General features: G+C 32.1%; 2 protein-coding genes across 2 annotated transcripts; one reads left to right on the forward strand and one right to left on the reverse strand.

Annotated features, from left to right (window-relative positions):
• Positions 1–7,614: 7,614 nt before the first annotated feature.
• On the reverse strand, positions 7,615–10,017 carry LOC108335422 (protein DETOXIFICATION 49). Its single transcript, XM_017571439.2, has one exon. It carries the CDS (start codon positions 9,937–9,939, stop codon positions 8,353–8,355), a length of 1,587 nt encoding a protein of 528 aa, XP_017426928.1. The 5' UTR covers positions 9,940–10,017; the 3' UTR covers positions 7,615–8,352.
• A 4,275-nt stretch (positions 10,018–14,292) lies between these two features.
• Positions 14,293–21,377, forward strand: LOC108336111 (anaphase-promoting complex subunit 8). The gene is made up of 4 exons (XM_017572449.2): positions 14,293–14,507; positions 14,638–14,944; positions 19,843–21,093; positions 21,178–21,377. Exons 1-4 carry the CDS (start codon positions 14,422–14,424, stop codon positions 21,274–21,276), a joined length of 1,743 nt encoding a protein of 580 aa, XP_017427938.1. The 5' UTR covers positions 14,293–14,421; the 3' UTR covers positions 21,277–21,377.
• Positions 21,378–22,006: the final 629 nt, after the last annotated feature.

A 22,006-nucleotide genomic window follows, 5' to 3' on the forward strand; every position in this document is an offset into this window, starting at 1 on the left:
ATGTACAGCATGCCATCAACAACGAAGTACTCGGAGAAAGCCTTGATGACGCCAGAGAGCATATTTCCTACTGAGTACCATGGGTTCCTAATGTCCTCTAGTAGTCGGATTCCGATGTTCGGATCCGACGAGTTGCTCCCGCCGCCGTGGCCATCACCGTCGCTAGCGGAGCTGAACCCTCTGAGGATCATTTTCTTTGCTTTTTCTTTTTAATTTAATATCTCTCCACACTTTGGTCACCTTTCTTCTGTTTGATTTAATTTTAAAACAGTTGTATAAATGAAAAAATAGTTTTAGTTGTGTAGGCCAATCGAAGGGCCAGTTGGTAGTGGTAATCTATGACCTTCTCTAATATTATTATTTGCTCCAACGCTATGCTGACATCTGTTTAAAGATTATATGTTTATTCCTTTTAGGGTTTATTACGTATCACCACTACACCGATTTTGGTACGGCTGGATTAATTGTTTCCACCATCACTTGTAATCTCCCATTAAGCACACCACCTAATAAAACTCCACCACAATTTTCACAATTAAAGAATGAGAGGAAGAAGTGGAACCTCAAAGAGGAAGAAGAGTACAATGAAACAATGAGGAGACGACGATAAAGAGGAAGAAGAGTTGTCGCTGCATACATGTAGAGGATTAGAGTGGGTAGAGGTTAAAAAATATTAACCCTAAAATTTTACTAAGAGTAAAATAGAATTGAAAAAATAGAGAGAGATAAAACAGGAATGGGATGGTGGAGGGAGCAATGGGTGGTGGTGGAGGGAGTAACACCCTAAATCCAACAAAGTGCTTTTATAAGACTATCATTTCGTTGGGCATTACTCCCTCCACCACCATAAGTTTCAGCCTGCACATCCCCAATATTTTTTTATTCCAAAACTAACCTTAAATAACTCTTTTTTTTTTTTACTTTTATCTTATTTAATATAAAACCATAATCCTATTATCTCCCTTTTTATCATTGCAGCGGCCATCATACCCTACACCTCCCACACAAAACCTCTCTTTTCACTATCTTCTTCTTAGTCTTCTTTTCCTCTCTTATTTCTCATCTCTTCTCATTTCTATTTCCTCTCTTCATTATTTCGTTGCTTCCATCATGTCGTTGCATCGTTGCTTCCATTTTATTTACTGTTGATATGTTATATGTGTTGTGCAATGGTATGTTGTTATTCTATGTTATGTGCGTATGAAATGGAAATCAGAAAGGCTAAAACAGATATGGGAAATTTGTTTGGCCTTCACGGATATTGACATCCGTTGAAGGCCAAACAGAAATCTCATTTCCGTTTTGCCCTTCACGATTTTTTGTTTTTAATTTAGATTTTTGGTTTATTAATTATTTATTTTTCTATGTTTATTTATTTGTAGTTGATTTAATATTTAATTTATATTTATTTACACAGAATAAAAATTGTTTGTTTTAAAAAAAATGATTAAAAGCCTTCACAGAGATGAGAGATCCGTTGGATCTTGAACGGATGTCTATATCTGTCTATGGATATGAATTTCCTTTGAAGGCCCAATGGATCCCCAATTTCTGTTATGGTCTTTAATCATTTTTTAACCATAATAAATAAACTTTTACTTAAGGGAAAATTTGGTGATGAGGAAGAAAGCGGGATGATGTGAGAGAAACTCTCTATTTCCTTTCATCTGATGGTGTTTTTGTGTACTTGGAAAGTCTAAATTATTCTTGCTTTAAATTTTTTAATAGTCTAATTAAAAGTTTAATTTTTATAAACTATAATATATTTGGAATTATTTAATGGAGAATAAGATTTAAGTTTGTACAGTTTAAAATATGTTTTTCAAAATCTAAATTCAATCAAAAACAAATTTTAAAATTATACCATCATAATTTTGTTATGATCGGATGATTTGAATTGTCTTCACGACTATATATGCAATCATAATTTTTTATTTTCATTAAAGCTAACTGGGAATGATATATAATGATAATTTAATATATATTTTCTTTAAATTTATAATGAGATTCTTTTAAAGAATTATGTTTAAAACGTAAATTAATTAACAATGTAAAAAGTTCAACGCCGTTATTACGTTAAGATATTTTAATTAGCTATATGGTATTCGAGTTCTTAAGATTACGATTATGCTTTTGTTGGAAAGTTTCTAATGGCCATTTTTGTTAACTATTTGGATTATTAAAATATTATTTTAAAAAATATAATTATATGTGTTTCGGTATAGATATTTGGGACCGGATTCTGACCTTACCGATGTGATTTAGTTACTTCTAAATGTCCGGGATGCTGGTTTCTCCATAATTAAGGTCACTTATCCATCTTTACAGAAGTCGTCCACGCTCCTTCACCTTATATTATTTGTTTACTTCAACGGAGGGGGAAGTACCTGCAAAGATACTCCGACGCTCAAGTCAGACGTGAGTTATGGAGTCTCGACTCTCGAGAAAAATGATTTTATCCTCACAGTAGGTTATTTCTCATTATCCATAGAACGTACCTAGTCCTCCCGCTCTTTCCTCTATTTATCCTTAGTAAAATCTATAATAGACTTACCTTAGACAGTTTACCTTAAAATCCGGTTAGTTGCCCGTAATCCGCGTCATTCATAACTTGGGTGTTGCTCCCTTCACCACCCAAGTGCTCCTGCACCTCCTTACTATTTTCTTTTATTCCAAAAATACTCTACATCTCCCCATTATTTTCTTTTATTAATACCCTACACCTCCCTACTATATTCAACAATCTTTCTCTTTCTCTTTCCACATTAATGGAGCATTCACATGGCTCAGATTTAAACTTTTATTTACACTTTCCCTTAAATAAGTTTATTCAATCTTATTTTCACTGTTTAATATATTTTTTTTTCTTCAAATTACTTAATAAATAGTAAAATTTTGTTCTAAATTTCTAGAAAAATGTTTATATATATGTGCGTTTTTTTTACATTTAATATCTATAATTTTTAACATTATATTATGTTTTAACTTACCGACATGTTTGACTCAAATAACTTGAATAAAATATTTAATTTATTAGATAAGTAATATAAAAATATTATTAAATACTTAAAATATAAAAGAAAAGTTATTCGTTAAAGATTTGAAATTTATTTAGTTCTTTCGTCATTATAAAGTTAGTATATAATAATAATAATAATATATAATTTACTATTAATATTATTATGTTTATTATTTTGTATTTGCATCTAACTTTTAATTTTATAAAATGAAAGTGGTAGAAGCACTAATATTGAAGTTTCCTCTGAATTTTATATTTTGCAATATATCACAAGTTTAAATCTAAGCCATATAAATGCTCCATTAATGCAGAGAGAAAGAGAAAGATTGTTGAGGATAATTAGGATATTTTTGGAATAAAAGAAAATAGTGGGGAGGTGTAGAGTATTTTTGGAATAAAAGAAAATAGTGGGGAGGTGCAGAAACACTTGGGGTGGTGGAGGGAGCAACACCCTCATAACTTCAATCGGATCTTTTTTTACTATTTCAACTTCTAGTGGACTATTGGTCCACTTAAATGTTGGGTCACGGCCCAACATCGTTTATCTTGACTGAGCTCTAAACCTGGATTGACTTGATTGAGTAAATCTGGTTTGACTTTTGACGTGCGCGGGACGTGTTTGATTTGGGTTGACGAGCGCTTTTAAATTAGCGGATAGAGCGATCGTAACGTGCGCGTGGCATGTTTGATATGGGTTGACGAGCGCTTCTAAACCAGCGGATAGAGGATTGTAACGTGTGCGGGGCATGTTTGATCTGGGTTGACGAGCTTTTCTAAATCAGTGGATAGAGCGATCGCTACTTGATGGCGGATGTTAGCGCTTATGACTCAGTGAATAGAACGATCTGTCTTGTTATACAATATGATATTTAAATAAATGGAACCTCAATGTATATTTATTAGCTATCTGGTATTCGAGTTCCTTAAGATTACGATGATCCTTTTGTTGCAAAGTTTCTAATGGTCATTTTTGTTAACTATTTGGATTATCAAAATATTATTTAAAAAAATATAATTATATGATATTTAAATAAACGAAACATCAATATATATTTATCTATATTGGATTAGGATATTTTCAACTATGAACCAATTTAAAGATATATTAGTAATAAATAGTTACTCTGAATTAATTTTTTTAACTATGATTTTTCAGATTAGTTCACGGCTATTTGGTTGTTAAAATTTATATATGTATATATATAATTTCATATCTCATGTTAAACTTTATTAAAAAAAAGACATAGTTCATACTTTATTATATTTTACAAAATTATACATTTCCTTAATTTGAATGAGATATTAAATTAGTATAAAATAATATAACGTGTTGTATGTATGATTTTTATAGAAGAAACATTCAATTTAACTATAAGGTTTTTTAAAACACAATTTGATTCAGGGATGAACAACATAATATATATATATATATATATATATATATATATATATATATATATATATATATATATATATATATAATTGTTTTAAAATGTAAAATGAAAATTATTGAAATGGTTTAGAAAGATGGTGCAAAGATAAGAAATATTGAGTTTGTCATGTTTCACATGAATCGTGCACAGAGCTAATAATACTTTATTAAAAAATGAATCAAATCAACAAAAAGAAACTATTAAAAAATGAATCAAATCAACGGAAAGAAACTATATCTTCCAGTTATAGAAAAAAGAGAGTGAAAAATAGTCTATTGTTTTTATATTATCTTTTTTGTTAGTTAAATTTAACTTACTGACTTAATTGTTTAGTTAAATTGCATGTTTTTTTTATGTTAATTTTAACAACAATGAACAAAAAACAAAGTTGATCAACGTAAGATATTTATCTGAATTAACTAAGTTAGTTTAGTTTTTTTAAAATCTATATTTTAATAATGTAATGTGTGGATGGAATGGTTCATTGAATTAGACCAATTTTAATATGATCACCGAACAGAATTAATTGGAAGTCATAGAAAAAACGATTTTGATAGAATTATGTCGATAATGGAGTTAAAATTGATTGATTGAAAGTTGAATGTTTATATATGGAAGGTGGGGGCAACTTTGGCTCAGTCTGTTCTGGGCTCCATGGTCATCTTCCCCGTGCAGCATACAAAATTTCAGAGAAATTTCTTTCGTATAAGGGTCCACCTTATTAATTGGAAACTCATCAATGTTAATTGCTACAACGTTTTCACTGGTTAGAATAAACCGTGTGCAAAACAACATCAAACATTGAATGTATATTTCTCACTAAAAATACAATTTTAGAAATGCTTTGAACGGTGTTAATCTTAAATTTTTTTTTTTTACAATAAAGTTATAAAATCTTGGCAAAACATTATTTTTGTAATTTTTTTAAGAATTGTTTATTTTGATAATTAAAAAAATTTGTAATATTTCAATTTATGTGATCGAAATTAAATCTTATTTCACAAATAGTTTTTAAAACAAGGTTAAGTCAAGATTTTATCTTAAGTCTTCTCTCTTTTTACTATTCAGTCAAATTGGATGTTATTTGTAAAAGATATTCCGATGCTAAAATCAGTGTTTGTAGTAATAAATGCGTAAAAAAAACTAACTAACTGAATATCAAACTTATATTTATATTTTGGAATAAACTTTTGATTAGTACTATTCTAATTACAGTCCAAATAATAATAATCTGACTCGAAATTAATGTGATTATTCTCGTTGCTAATTTTATTTGTAGCTCGATCAATTGGTCAACTATGCTATATATAAATTGTCTCTCATGAAATCGAAAAAGTTGTTAACCACTGTGACCGGACGACCATAATACATGTGATGTGTTTTGCCTTGCTTTGGTGGCTTATGGTTTGGTTGATGGAAGCAATGAAGAGAAGCATTGGTAGGGTGCATTTGAGAGGTGTCAAAATCTATAGAAAATCCAAGCTAAAACGTCTTTGTCCATGGAGTTAATACAACATACTAATAGTTAATGCTACGTATACAACAGAAACATGAAACATGCGCATGGATCTTGACTTTGGACTTGCAAGCATATTAAGTTTTATAAAACAAAAACAATATCCGATGTATCGGTCTGCATTTGGACATTGCATGGAGTATTAGATAAGAAAGATATAATATAAGAATCTGAATTAATTAATGGAGCACATTAGAAACACGAGGGGATCAACATCAAAACCAGCAAGTGTGAATATTTAATGCCATGTCGTTGAGATTGTTGAATTCAATTAAACGTCGAAGAGGGTCTTCTTCGCCTTTTATGTTAGACCAATTCTAGTTTCTACTTCCACGCTATAGTCGGGCGGCTAAAAAATACATCTTTGCTTTTTTACTTATTAAATACCCACTTATCTTCTCAAAATGGCGGCATGCAATGAGAATAACCCAAATATTCATTTTCTTTTACGTTTTCTAAAATTCAATTTAAACAACTCGTGGGTTCAGTCCAATTCCAAATTCATTACATTATTTTAAAAAAGTGTTAAATATGTTTTTGTTATTTAACTTTTAATAAAAATTATAATTAGTATCTTTTCTAAATTTGAATTAATTTATTTTTTCATTTTTATATTTGTATAAATTTTAATCATTGATAAGTTTATTTAAGATTTCAAATATATTTTTTAATTAATATTAAAAAAATTGTGTTAAATAGTATAAATAACTCAAATAGAATTGTTTGAAAGATTAAATAAAATTAAGAAAATTTAATTAAAAAGACTAAATCCACGTATTTTTAAAATTGAAGAATTAAATTGGATCAAAATTTTAAAAAAACATTAATTTTAATTTTAATTGAAAGTTAAAGGGGGAAAAACACATTTAATCCATCAAAATATGTTAATTACATTTTTAGTTATAAATTTAAACATAAAATTAAAATTTGTCATTGTTTGAAATTTTAATATATCTTTTATCTTTAAAATTTTAAAAATAAATTAATAAAATCATTTTAATTCAATAATATTTTTTTATGTGTTAGATGATATTTGATATTTGTTATTTACATCTTTAGCACAATACAGCTCAAATATCAATCTAAAATATTTTTTTATATGTAAAAGAAAATCTAATACCATCAAATTAAAAAAATATAATAATTTATTTTTAAAATTTAAATATCAAATTTTGAAATTAATTTTATGTCCAGGATTAAAACTATATTTAATCCAATCTATATAAATGACACCGCCATCCTAAATTTTTTTAATAAAACTATGTTAGAAATGACAATCTATTTATTAGTAACATGATTAAGATAAAGTAAATACGTGGTAATGGGACACGGAGAAAACTAGATAAAGCATGCCGCAATAGCCGTCCCAGAGTGTTTGTTTGGCGGTGGAGATCGATTCTTCTTCTTTGGGTCTCACTTCAACGTTCCAACTGTATTCATTAGTTTGGACTTGGCTGCATATCTGTCACTTATTCATTGGATGACTCTCACCTTTCTCGCAAAAAACACGTTGTAATTATCCTGTCCTCTACTACTTTAATTAAGGTTTTCTTTACTATTTCGTGAAATTAGCGTCAATTGCATATTATATTCTAATAACTTTGTAAGAAGGAAAGTTGTATGAAATATTGCACAAGAACAACGAATTTGAACAAAGATGGTGTCAGTTGAAATACCTGCCAAACCTAAAGGTGTTGGGAATATTTTACAATTATACCACATAAACTTCTTGCTTCCCCTCTATAGGAAACACCCTAGAGACTGCTTCAGTTGGTATAAAACGTGGAACATTCTAATTTGTAAATTTCCTTTCTTGAATTAAAACATGTCAGAATTGAGGGGTGGAATGGAATCCTTTCGTGCATATGTTGAGTCACTTGAAGGAGTCAGCAGAGTGATCAAAGTGCGGATGACTCGTTTTCGTCGTCAACCAACCGACACAAGTCCATGTCTAATTAAAACGCGCAATATACAAACAATCCTATTCGCAGACGACATTTCTAGAAAGTAACAATTGCTTCATTACCATTCCAAACACTGTCTCACGGGTTTCACTTTCCCTTTGTTTTTTTCGCCATATTCTCAACTAGCACAGAATCAATGTTTTAAGACTATGTTCCAAGATTTTCATGTTCAGAAGTGATATAGTGTCTTTTGTAACAACTCTGCCAAGGTCGACAACCCGGTGATTAATATTAATGAGAAAAAGCAAAAACAAAACACATTCCTATGTTTTTGTCCGTTCTACGAGTGCATGCGTTTATGCTCTGCCTCTACTCCGAAATGTACATGAAAATTAGCAGAATCTAAAAAGAATCCGTCCGTGTAATAAATATTGAATGCAAAATATTAAAGAATCCTCGTCGTGTCATTGTGATGATTGATCAAACATTTGAATCATAGCATTCCTCTGTTGAGGATTGCTCTTGCTGTTCGTGTTCCTCCTCAGTAGCATCAGACGATGTGAGTTGTTTGGCTCTTTCGACCTGACCCTCCCAGTTGGTGCGAGCCAACACGAACAACATGGTGATCATGCACGAAGCTTGGGCGGCCAACAAACCCAGCCACAAGCCTTTGAAATCAAAGCCCGCGAAGAAACCCAACCACACCGCAACGGGCATTCCCACAATATAAAAGCAACCCAAATTTATATTCGCTCCCAATTTCGGTCTCGCGGTTCCTCTCAGGACGCCGCAAATCGTTGTTTGCGGACAGTTCCCAAGCTCGCAGAGACCAATGATGGGCAACACCATCGACGTCAAAGCAATGATCTCCTTGTCACGTGTGAACATGGATGCCCACACGTGCCTCACCGAAACAGCAAAAAACAAGGCCGACAATCCCAAAACATAACTGAAAGAAAGCCCCACGAGTGCTGCGAGTTTGGCCCTTTTAGGATTCTCCGCACCCACTTCGTTCCCAACACGTGTTGAAACAGCAAAGCTCAGAGAAGAAGGGAAAATGTATATCAATGCGGTGGTTTGAATCAGAACCCCCATCGATGCAACGGTTGCTTGGGGATTGATCAATAACCCGCACAGTAAAATCATGATTTCGTACCACCACCATTCCAGGCAAACCGAAATGCAACTCGGGATTGCCAAATCCAAAAGCGCCTTCCAACCGCAGAAGATGCCCTTCAAGGAAATAGGGGTCCATGTTTTCTTGTATATTTGGGATACCCAGATGTAGAGAATCAGCGAAAAGACAAGGTTGAAATTGGTCCAAACGGCACCTAAAGCGATGCCTTTGATTCCAAGTTTGAACACGGAGACGAGGAGGTAGTTGATGGGAACGTGAAGGAGAATAGAGAGAAAGGCAGTGTATGTGAGAGGGAGGGTTATGGATTGACTTCGCAAGTAGATTCGCAGAGGGTGTAGCAATGATTGTGCGACGAGATCGGGAAGAGAATAGAGTATGAAGGATTGAGCTTGGGTGGCGATGTCTTCTTGTTGGCCACAGAGGAGCAGTATCTTCTTCATGTTGAGCCAGAAGAATGATATAAAAATGGAAGTTAAAAGAAGAAGAACAATGGTCCTCTGCATGGCAAAGCCCAAAAGTTTGAAACGTTTGGCCCCAAAAGCCTGGCCGCAGATGGGTTCCATCCCCATGGCGAGGCCGGAGAGAATAGAGTAACCAGTGATGTTGGCGAATCCAATGGCGAGAGAACCACCAGCTAAGGCAAGCTCACCGGCACGACCGAGGAACAACATAGAGATGACGGAGCGAGAGTAGAGTAATAAACCTGTGAGCACCATGGGTAATGCTGTGTTTGCTATGCATTTGGCTTCGTTGAAAGCCAGGGAAAAATGGGTGTTTTGATGGTTTTTTTGGGCTTGTTGGAATGTTGTTGGGGGTTTGGGGATCAAAAGGGCTAACATGTCTGGCTCCTGAATTTTGGTCGTGTGCGTGTGTGGATGACCCTCATTGCTTTCACCCAAAGTGGAGGTAGATGATGATAACTCACACATGGTTTGGTTTGTATAGGGAAGTTGGCGTTGTGTGTAAATCAGAAAATCTTGGTTGGAGATTTAGTGTGTATGGAGAGGTATTTAAAGGGAGTGGCTCACTTGAAGATTTTTTGTTGTATATGGAATATGGAATATCAGTAGTATTCATTTCTCTCTCTCTCTCTCACAGTACAATTTTGATTGTGATTCTTCAACTTTTGTGGACCGTGTTTCCAGTTTTAGCTAATATTTTTCTCCCCTTAAATTTTCTAACTAGAGAGCTGTTTATCTGTTGAGTGAAATACAACTAATCATTAACAATAGTTACAGTACTCTTGACTTCGGATTAGCAAACACATTAATTTTTATAAAACATTATCCAATCATGTAATGCGTATGGGTGGTGTACATTTGGACATTGCATGAAGCATTAGGTAAATAAAAAGACTCCGAATTAATTAATTGATTATAATAGAAGTAACAGCGATCGACATCAAAAGCAGCACCGAGTGAATGAGGGGGTTGACTTGAATTAAGCGTTGAATTATATTAGACCGAGTCTAATTTCTGCTGGTCCTAAAGTTGGGCGGCCACAAAATATATGTTTCATTTTCACTAATTAGTAACCACTCGTCTTCTCAAAACAGCTGCATGCAAATACAACTGTTTTTTTTATTAACGTATGCTAAATTATTCATTCTTAAAAAAAATTATGTCAAAACATGCAATTTAATATAATTCATGTATGTATAATGAGTTTTTTATTTGGTATATATACGTCTAAAAACAAATAGAAATTGTGTTATACATGTATAAACTAAATTCAAGGTGGGTAAGCGGATTTAAGTGGTAACATTTTAATGTGATAGGTGTTTGTGTGCGGATATTGAATTTAAAAATCATTTCACGAACATAAATTTATATATATTTAATCATTTGTTCCACATATAAATCATACACTATTTATTTAACTAGTTATAGTTGAGTTAAATAAGTTTAGTGTTAGATATGCAATAATGCAACTCCTACATTTTTAATAAAACTATATAAAAAAATACAAGATTAAAACAAGCAATTGTTATTTTTTTTTATGTAGAATAACAACAATAAAAAATGGAATTCAAAATTTCATGCAAATATGTAATTTTTTAATACTATATCGACTCTAGTGTACTAGTTAAACTAAAGTAGTCTCTTGTCAGTTAGTTTATACTTTGCTAATAAAATTTATATTTTTTATTTTAATATTGATTGAATATATTTACCATATGACGATAAAGGATCTGTTTATTAATGTTCAAAACGTATTGGAAAAACAAATTTTAGAGAAACAGCTCTGCAAGTTGTTTCTAAAAGAAAAAAAAAAACAGTTTTCTTTTTCCTGATTCCCTTTTTTTTTTTAAGTTTACATAAGTACATAAATTTTGTAAATAAATGATTATTTTATTAAAAAAGTTAAAACAAACACACCTTAAAGTCTTGTTCACTTGAGTGGATTTGAGAGAGAGTAATTGAGGGGATTTGAAAATAAATTTTTTTGTTGATTATTTGAGTGAATTTGGAAGTAAATGAGATTGAATTTGGAAGTAAATTTTTTTAAACTGTCACGTCAATCAAATTCTACACTAATTTTCACAAACTTTACTTCCAAATTCATTCTCACTTACCTCCAAATTGACTCAAATAAACAACAAAAAAATTTATTTTGAAATCTTCTCAAATTTCCTCAATTACTTTTCCTCAAATCCACTCAAGTGAACAAAACCTAAATGTCCTAATATTGTCATGATTATCTTAAGCAAACAATAGTAAAATTTGATATCATGGAATTTATTCTTCTAAACCGAAGAACAAAATTCATATTTGAATGAAAAATAGTATAATGTTTTTTAGGCATGGAAGAGACAAAAAAAAATGGATAAAAACGAGGAAAAATAATAATAATATAATTAAATAATGTAAAAAATGATATGCAAAACACACTACATAGAGGAGTTAGGACACAAAAGTCAACGCATGTGTCAGTGGGACAGACAGGAAACACTAGTTAAACATGGTAGCAATAGCCGTCTGAGAGAGTTGTTTTTGCGGTGGAGATTATTCTTCTTTCTATCTCAGACAACATTCCAACTGTGTTCATTGCTTTGAACTTGGATGCAATCTCTGACGTATTTATTGGATGATTCTCACCTGCCACAAAAATCACGTTGTAATTATCTTATCCTTGTCCTCTACTGCCACTGCTACTTTAATTAAGTTTTTTTTGGTCAAATCTCAGTGTATATTATTATAAATTAATAAATGGAATTAATATATAATTTACTCAGTTTGGCGAAGCCGGCAAGGATCGCTATCTTGAAAGCATTTCAGTTCAAATGAATTTTCCGGCGGCTTTTCTCTCAACCACTGTACACTTTGATAAATCAATTCATTGTTTCCTTTTCAAAACTCCATAATTATCCAATGAGGCAATATTAATATAAGATAAATGTTTTTTAAGAACAAAATACACCACTTTTAAAAATATTATTATTATTAAAAAAATTATATTTGTAAAGGAAGAGAAATTAAAAGATAAAATATCGGATGCAAAATATAAATAAAAATTTATTGAGTGTGAAGTTATAATATCCGTGATATAATCAACCCGATCGACTTTTAAAAAATGAAAGTAATTCCTGCAAATAATTTTGGCAGCAATAAAATATATAACTCGCACGAATCTTCCACGTGTCTCACAGTTAGAGTTGTGATAATTAAATTTTTACTTAATTTTTTGTTATATATTAATAGTTGATTTTACAGGATTAAATTTAAATTTTATTTTTTTATATCTAATATATATGAAAATTGTTTTAGTGATTATTATTATTACTATTTTTATTTATTTTTTGTCAAAAGCAGTTGGGCAAAAGCTCGAAAATTTATTACACATATTTAAAATAAAATAAGGATTCAAGTCCTGAGTTATTTTATCAGTAACACAAATGAGTAAAGACTACTAGTTATAGTAATTAATGTTGACATATCAATCTGAACTTGATTATTGTACATAAGATAAAAGTAAGTAATGAGTATGATACCAGGGAGGAGAGATAAAAGAAATTAAATTGATAAATTCACAAATTAAGTATGAATAATATAGTCAATGTAGTTTTTAAAAGTATAAGTTAGAAAAAAATATAAAATCAGGTACGAGTGACTTGTTATATTGAATTATATTAGCTTTAAAGTTAATTGTGAAACAGATGGAATAAATATATAACAATTGTAATACGTAATGCATGTATAAGGTGGCGTAGAAAGATAAAAAGGTGTGAAATAGTTTAGTTTGGTGAAAGAAGGTGTTTGGGTTTTTTACGCCATGTGTTGTGAAATATTGATGGGAAAGGAAATAAATAAGGAAAATGACAACCTATTTTTAAGAGTATTTTAATAATTAAAAATAAGTTTGTATTAGAGAGAAGGAAAATAATTAAAAGATAATAATATGAAAGAAATAAATGTAACATCGTGATCCATATAGGTGTGAAGCACTATATCTGCTTTATCTTTTGCGTAAAGCAGTGTCACTCAAATATTAGTGTTGGCTAAATACCAACAAGCCTTTGTCGGCAAAATGGAACCGCGTGTTAACCAATAACCCTAGTTTATCATAATTCACTTTCTTAATTTCAAATGCCCATTTTCCTCCTTTCCATGCACATGGTATTTTCCCTTTGCACCGCCTTTTTATCTGCATCGCACGCAGTTTTTAATAAGGAGTAGTTTGGGAAATTCAACTTTTATAGGTGTAAGAAGAAAAACAGGGAGGTGCAGGAAAAAATGTCAGACTTATGCTTCTAGGGTTTGAGTTTAAAAAGAAAGTTTCAACCAATTGCGCAAAGGGCTATAAAAGGAGGAATCCTCAAGGTTTGAGATTTCTGAAAAATGGAACTCCTTTAGGAATTACTGTGTTTATCTCTCAGTTTCTAATCCTCACATTCACTTTCTATATTAGCTAAAATTTTAATCAACATAATATGTAATTTTGATATCAATTAAAATCTGAATGAATATAAAAAGATATTTATTTGAGACAATTGAATGTTAAATTTTTTTTTTCATATTTAAGAGTAAAGATGATATACAAATAAGTAAATTTATTATTACATGCTTTAATTGAATTAACATAGTTTAATTTTGGTAAATTATCAATGTAATTTATTATAAATATAGTTTCTAAATATTCATTATAAAAGGAGCTATGGGTTTCAAATATATAAAAAAAATATAATTAACAAAAAACAATGTAATACTTTATTCACTTTAATTTGAAGGAAGTCACAAATTTTTATTTATTTTTTATACAAATTGAATAAAAGAGGGAGGGTGACAGAAATGAGAGAAATATTAGAAGCATAGTAGGAAGGAAGGAAGTAAAGAGAGGAAAGACACAGAAGACAACAATTTGAAAAAAAGGCAGTGGGCGCGATTTCATTATTTTCAGTGCAGTCGAAGAAGATGAGTTCCAAAGAGAGTTGCAGAAGCGAACTTCGCATCGCGATTCGCCAACTAAGCGATAGATGTCTCTACTCTGCTTCTAAATGGTATCTGAACAAAAACCCTAATCCAAACAAAATTTGGGGTTTCCAACCAGACATTTGAGTTTGAATTTTGAAGTTTCCCTTTGCTTTTCCGCGAATGGGTGGTTTGTTTCTGATGAAGATGTGGTTTCAGGGCAGCAGAACAGTTGGTGGGTATTGAGCACGACCCTGTAAAGTTCACTCCTTCGAACACCAGATTTCAGCGTGGGAGTTCAAGCATTCGCAGGAAGTACAAGACTCATGATGTCACTGTGACTCCAATAGCGGGTGTTTCGTATGTCGCCACACCTGTGATGGAGGAAGATGAACTTGTTGATGATGATTTTTACCTTCAGGCAAAGGCTTATTTTGATTGCCGTGAGTATAAGCGAGCTGCTCATGTTCTTCGTGATCAAAATGGAAGAAAGGCGGTATTCTTGCGCTGTTATGCTCTCTATCTGGTCAGTTTTGTGTTCTTTCTTCTATCTTTTATTGAATCAGTTTTGTGTTCTTTCTTTTATCTTTTATTGAGTGTGCATAGTAACTAGTAGGATTTTATGTGCTAGTAGACAGTGAAACTTCTGATGCATTATGGATTTGAATGTTCTTTTCCCAATAATTTGTTTGTAGTATTGAAGATAATTTGATAGTTCATTCATTTCATATGTTTTCTGCGAACAAATCATCTTTGACTAATGTAATTCTGTAAGTGCAAACTAGTGCAGACAAAATGTTTATGAAAAGTTAGGGGAAGTATACTAGTATGGCATAGTACATGCATTTCAGTTGAATTTCATGACAAAATCCATTTCGATTGGATATGTGCTTATCCTCTAAATAGATTGCAATTAGTAGGTGGGAAGACACTCTTCTGTTATATGTAATTGATTAGTTTGTTTTTTGAAGAGGGTCTTGATATATTTTTACTATTTTACATTTTTTTTTCATCCTTTTACAACATTGGTGTCATACGACCAAGATACAGAGGTATACAAAACTCTTAAAATTTCTTATGATATGTTATTATAAATTTTAAAATAATTAATTTAGAAAAATGCAAAATATTTAGAGACACTGATCAGTGGATGGTGATCACAATTTTCAAGGAAACGATAGTTGTGATCATAATGAAAACCCTTGTTATATATCATTCCATTGCCCATCTCAGAATCATGGTTGTAAGTATTGTCCGATACCATAGGATTCTCTACTCCCACTATTTGAATAGTTGCAACACTTGTTTTTTCTCTGAATTGGTCCTGAATTGTTCAAATCACTTTCAAAATCATAAATCAAGTTTATTGTTTGATTCATTGCATTGAATCTTGGGTGGAATTGCATAGGTCACACTCAAAATTGGGTTGCAGCGTGTCCTGTGGTTTGTTAACACTCTAAATCTGCTTTATTTTTTGTGCAAATATGAGCAAGAAGATAAGCAAAAACGATCTTTCTTTTCCATCAGGCCATGACCACTCATTATTTCATCTTTTCCTTACTTCTAGACTCTTGGCCATAATTTCTCTTCTCTACCTACGCATGTCACCCACTTATCTCTGTCTTTTCTTCATGTCTACTGTTGAACCATATAGTTGCATTCAAGTTCAAGCAAAAAAAAAAAAAAAAAACCCTCATAATGTGGTATGGGGTAGATCATGAATGTCAATCCAAGAAAATAACAATCTTTAAGGATAGTAATCTGTAATCTGACCAAGATATGTACTGTTTGGGGCAATGTGGAATGTAAAAATGTTATTTAAACTAGTATCCTAAGAATGTGGTTCATGAAACTAAAGCTGAAACAGAACCTATATCTAAAACAGTACGCATGCTTTTTAGAATGAACGGAATGCAAATTATCTATAAAATGAGTTATGATGAATGAAAATCAGATCTTAACGCATAGAATACAGTGCAAAGTGTAAAGAAATATGTGCTGATATTAAGATATAAGTAAAACAGTGTAAACTATTCTAAAACAATGTTAATTGAATGTTAAAACTGAAAATTATCAAAAAGAACAAGTGCAGAATTTAATTCCTAAAATTCAGAAAGCCTAACTTCTAAACTTGTAAGAACTGGAAAATAAGAATTTATCCTAGAATTGAATGCAGAGACATGACTCTAATATACCAACTAAAATGGAACAATGATCAAAACTAAACAAAGAATGCAGAAACTGAAATTCAATATGCAGAACTAATGCTAGAATCTGAAAATGAGAAAATGACCATATATCAAAACTGTATTAACTAACATGATGATCAAATTGAATTCTGAATTAAAAATTGAATTAGAGAAAGAAGCACAATATACAAAACGAAATCAGATTAAGAATTAATATTTTAATGCAAAACAGAATTGGAAAAATTAGAATCAGTAAATGGATTTGAAAACAGTGAATAGAATGAAATGGGTAATTTCTGAAATTAGAGAAACAAGTTCAACTATGATCATTCAACCTTCAATCTTGACTGCCAAGTACTCAATGATGAATTCTTGGAGTATGAAAGTCATACCAGACCATCTAGAAAACAGCTTTCAATCAGAAATTGCAACTAGTATAATGCAAGGATGAAATCTGAATGCTCATGGTTAGGAACTTGCTTTCTGAATCAGAATTAACAAAAGGCATTATGATGGAAACAAAAATATTTAGAGATTAGCAAACTAAAACTATAAAAGATTAAAGCAATTCAAGAAACGAAGCAAGAAAAAAGAATTGACAGAAAAATCTAACTGGTATTGATTGATCACTGGTTCAGCATCACAAAGCAATTGAAGTATGGTACCTAGTCCATGAGAGAATTTGAAACAACCCAAAGACTCAGAAAACTAAAACTAAGAAACTGAAAGTTGTTGGAATGAATGAACTGTATCTAATGGAATGTGTTTCTGCCTTGTATACCCGTGAATGGAAATCAGAAATGGGTCAACTGTCTATGACAGGTTACAAATGTGAGATTGCTAATCTGACTTAAAACCTACACTAGCTATATTTATAAGTAACTCAAGTGACCAGTTTATAAGTCCAACTCTTTTCCAACTCTTCATCTTCAGCAGATGTAATGACTTGCTATCTCAAGTTACATAAGAATAATCTGAACTGTCCATTAGAGTTTTTGACTGGCAGCAACAAGTTGACTGGTCCAACAGTTCACACATCCCTATCTCAGATCAATCCATGTTCAAATTAGACTTCTCTCTTGTAACTTCAGATTACTGTCAGGTGGAGGTTTCCCACTGCACTACTCTTCACAGCACCTAGACCAGCTTACCAATCAATATCTCTCCAGTTTACTGCACTATAAAATGAAGTTTTTTCACTGCAAAAAAAAAAATCACAAGCTGAATTTCTATAACAAAACTGAAGTCAGAAGTGGTTTTATTATTCTCAAAGACTAACATTATACAAAATTACAAACTAAACTAAAAATCTATCTAAAAACACTTTATTAACACATTTTCACAAAACACTAATTTTTACAAAGAAAACTGAATCTAAACTAAAATCAAAGAATTAAAACAATACAATACCCAAAAGAGATGCAATTAGCTATGAAAACATTACAAAATTGGGACTTAACACACCCCACACTTAAGCCTTTGCACTAAAAAAAAAACATAACAGAACTAAAAGAAAACAATTTACAAAGCTGGACAGAATAAAAAACCTTTCTGCAAAGCTGAAAACCCGTGAGCAACAGAAAATCTGCCAAAATTCAAGTTCTAAAGCTCCAAACAAGTCAGAAATAGTTTAGACAAGTTAAATGCATTAGAAATCAATCAAACCAAGCTCAAAAATCAGAATTGACCTCCTCACTGGATGGTGTTTACTCTTATTCTCTCATGGTGTTTCTATTTAAGTGTTTAACCCTCAACATAATATGAACACTAACACTACCATAGGCTTGAAAAGCCTCTAAAATCCACCATCATGTTAGAAAAATGCACTCATGATCAAAAAGGACTTTCTCAAGCTTATAATGTGGCCAAGGTTATACGGGTAGGATAAAGAAAAGGGTGCAGAGCTAAAACCAGAGAAAAGTTCGGGAGTATTAGAATCATAAGTGAAATCACACAAGAAGAAAAATAAGGCTCAAAATCTCACTTGGTTAGAATTTTTCTCAAAACTGTTCTAAACTGGTTTTTCATGATAACTTATGCACTTTTTGTTAAATGAACTACTCAAAACAAGTTAGAACTTATCAACTACAAATGACAAATCAACAAGTAACTAGCTGGAAATTTAAAAACAGAAAGCAACAAAAAGAGACTCCAACATATCTAAAATATCAAAAGAGACTATATAGACAATCAGACTTACAAGGTAAAGCTAAAACAAAATTTTACTACTCAAAGTAAAATGAAAAACAGAAACTGGAACAGGCTAGCTAGACAAGGGTTTTATCAAACTACTCTAGACAATTTCTACTAGATTAGATGAAAAACAGCAAATCCTAAGCTTCTAAAAACAGCAAACACACAATCAGAAACTACAGCAACTAAAAATAGCTAGAAGAAACAGCAAAAATGCAAAAATTGTCCTCAATGTGCAAAGGGTGAAACTGAACCAGCATAGCCTAACTTGGATTGGCCACAAATCAAAATTTATTTTTATATAGAACAGCTCACTTTCTATCATACTATTTATTATACTATAGTTACTAATTATACTAACTAAACAAAAATACTAAATTTATGCTACTGTATTTACAAACAAGAAATAGGAAAGAACACTTTAAGATGGCTTCCTCATGCTCAAACACCTTGGCCAATCTGCCCATGCTCTGTTGAATCTGCATATTCGTAGCAAGTTTTAAATCCTCCAGTTGGTGATGCTCCTATTCATAGCAAGGTACTATATGATATCTCACTATAGTATCTTTGGCCACTTTTGGGGATTTAAAACATTTTGGTGAACTGCGTTGCGATTTCACCTTTATGAATTATTTCTTTGCAAAAGGTGTGTTTTCTTCAATAAGGATAATCTTAATAACATTAAATATGTTTTTGGAACCTGCAAGCCATAAACACTGCATACAGAACCATTCGGTTATGCTTAATGTAACATTGATCCCACATTTTACAGCTGTTATTCCACTCAATTACTTTTGGAGGATTTTCTTAAAATGAAACACTTTATATTTTTTTTTCTGATCTTATATTTTTTGTTCCAAAAACAAAATCTTATGTTTTTCTGCCCAATCAATCCTTACAAACACACACACACACATATATATATAGAGAGAGAAGAAATAGATATATGATCTGCATTATTTGTTCTTTTGTGTTTAGAGAAACTCAATTAAAATAACTAAGTGCAATTGTTCCATATTCATATTTTTTTTACTTTATTCAGGCTGGAGAAAAGCGAAAAGAGGAAGAAATGATAGAACTTGAGGGGCCTCTGGGTAAGAGCGATGCTATTAATCGTGAATTAGTATCTTTGGAGAGAGAATTGTCAACACTACGCAATAATGGTAAAATTGATCCTTTTGGTTTGTACTTATATGGTCTTGTGCTCAAACAGAAAGGCAGTGAGAACCTTTCACGTACAGTTCTCGTGGAATCTGTTAATAGCTACCCTTGGAACTGGAATGTCTGGACTGAGCTGCAATCCTTATGCAAAACAGTTGATATATTGAATAGTCTTAATCTCAATAGCCATTGGATGAAGGATTTTTTCCTTGCCAGTGTTTACCAAGAATTAAGGATGCACAATGACTCTCTGTCAAAATATGAATACCTACTGGGAACCTTTGGTAATAGTAATTATATACAGGCACAAATTGCAAAAGCCCAGTACAGTTTGAGAGAATTTGATCAAGTTGAAGCAATATTCGAAGAACTGCTTAGTAATGATCCATACAGAGTAGAAGATATGGACATGTACTCCAACGTGCTGTATGCTAAGGAATGTTTTTCTGCTTTGAGTTATCTTGCGCATAGAGTATTCTTGACTGATAAATACAGACCTGAATCTTGTTGTATTATTGGAAATTATTACAGTTTAAAAGGGCAGCATGAAAAGGCAGTTGTGTATTTTAGGAGAGCTCTTAAATTGAACAAAAATTTCTTATCTGCTTGGACACTTATGGGACATGAGTTTGTTGAGATGAAAAACACTCCTGCTGCTGTGGATGCCTATCGTCGGGCAGTAGACATTGACCCACGTGATTATCGTGCTTGGTATGGACTAGGACAGGCTTATGAGATGATGGGAATGCCTCTCTATGCGCTTCATTACTTCAAAAAATCCGTATTCTTGCAGCCAAATGATTCTCGACTGTGGATTGCTATGGCACAGTGCTATGAAACTGATCAACTTCGCATGCTTGATGAAGCAGTAAAGTGTTACAGAAGAGCAGCAAATTGTAATGACAGGGAAGCAATTGCACTGCACAACTTGGCAAGACTTCTTTCGGAGCTGGGGCGCCCTGAAGAGGCTGCATTTTACTACAAAAAGGACTTAGAGAGGATGGAATCTGAAGAGAGGGAAGGGCCTAAAATGGTTGAGGCTTTGCTCTATCTTGCAAAATATTACAGAGCACAGAAAAAGTTTGAAGAAGCTGAGGTATACTGTACACGTCTTCTGGATTATACTGGCCCGGTGAGTCTAAATATTCTACTCAACTTTCAATTTGAAGCAGGTTAGTCTTCTAAAATCATTAAATGGTTTAATTATTTTTTACAGGAGAGAGAAACAGCAAAGAGTATACTTAGAGGAATGCGAACAGTACAGTCTGGTTTCCCTTCCATGGATGTTGAGCATTTTCCTCCTAATCCCTTTTGACCAGCCACTGATGTTTCTCTGCTGTTATGAGTTTTTGTATAGACGAAATCAAACCCAACGGAAAACAAGGAAATTAGAATTCAATGTTAATTCCCGTCTTCTATTTTGTTTTCACTTGTTTCATTTTTTGGCATTCACATTACGCAATGCTTTCCCCATGTTTTTTTTTCTAGAAATAATATTTTTTTAAAAAAATTACCAAAATGGACCCCCTGTCATTTTTATTTCTCACACACTAGCACTGATAGAATTTGGTCTCTGGTTAGCAATCTTGTTTGGTATCTTCAATGACGAAAACCCATCCGGAATTCGGTTCTCGCCGAATTCTGGGAACTTTTGTAGTTTTTTGTTGTTGTGCTCTGCTGCTGGAAGGGAAGAAAAATTTATTGTTGCAGGTTGGAATTCAGTTCTATGGGGAGTCGAATTTCGACCTCTGCGTGGCATTTTCAATGATTGAATTCTCAGTTGAATTTGGTCTTAGGGGGTTGAATTCTGGGAGGAGATTTTCGTTTTCATCATCACTTATCAGAAATGCATGTGAGAATTCTGTGGAATCTGGTTGCATAGTTCCTATTATATCTTTGTAATACACGAGGAAGACACAGACATTATTTGTTTCATCTTTAACTGTGACTTATGATCCTTGCTCAAATGCTGAACAAAACTGCCAGACTGCGAGCCAAAATCCAAACATTTCTATTTCAACCTTATACACAAATGTTATAGATTT

This window comes from Vigna angularis, chromosome 10, assembly GCF_016808095.1.
Source record: "Vigna angularis cultivar LongXiaoDou No.4 chromosome 10, ASM1680809v1, whole genome shotgun sequence".
In the NCBI taxonomy this organism is placed as follows: domain Eukaryota; kingdom Viridiplantae; phylum Streptophyta; class Magnoliopsida; order Fabales; family Fabaceae; genus Vigna; species Vigna angularis.

Bases quoted from the DNA above. Each gene is read 5' to 3' on its own strand.
- LOC108335422 (XM_017571439.2), bottom strand. From the start codon at position 9,939: ATGTGTGAGTTATCATCATCTACCTCCACTTTGGGTGAAAGCAATGAG.
- LOC108336111 (XM_017572449.2), top strand. From the start codon at position 14,422: ATGAGTTCCAAAGAGAGTTGCAGAAGCGAACTTCGCATCGCGATTCGC. The intron at 14,945-19,842 runs GTCAGTTTTGTG...TACTTTATTCAG, and splicing joins GCTGTTATGCTCTCTATCTG to GCTGGAGAAAAGCGAAAAGA. The intron at 21,094-21,177 runs GTGAGTCTAAAT...TATTTTTTACAG, and splicing joins TTCTGGATTATACTGGCCCG to GAGAGAGAAACAGCAAAGAG.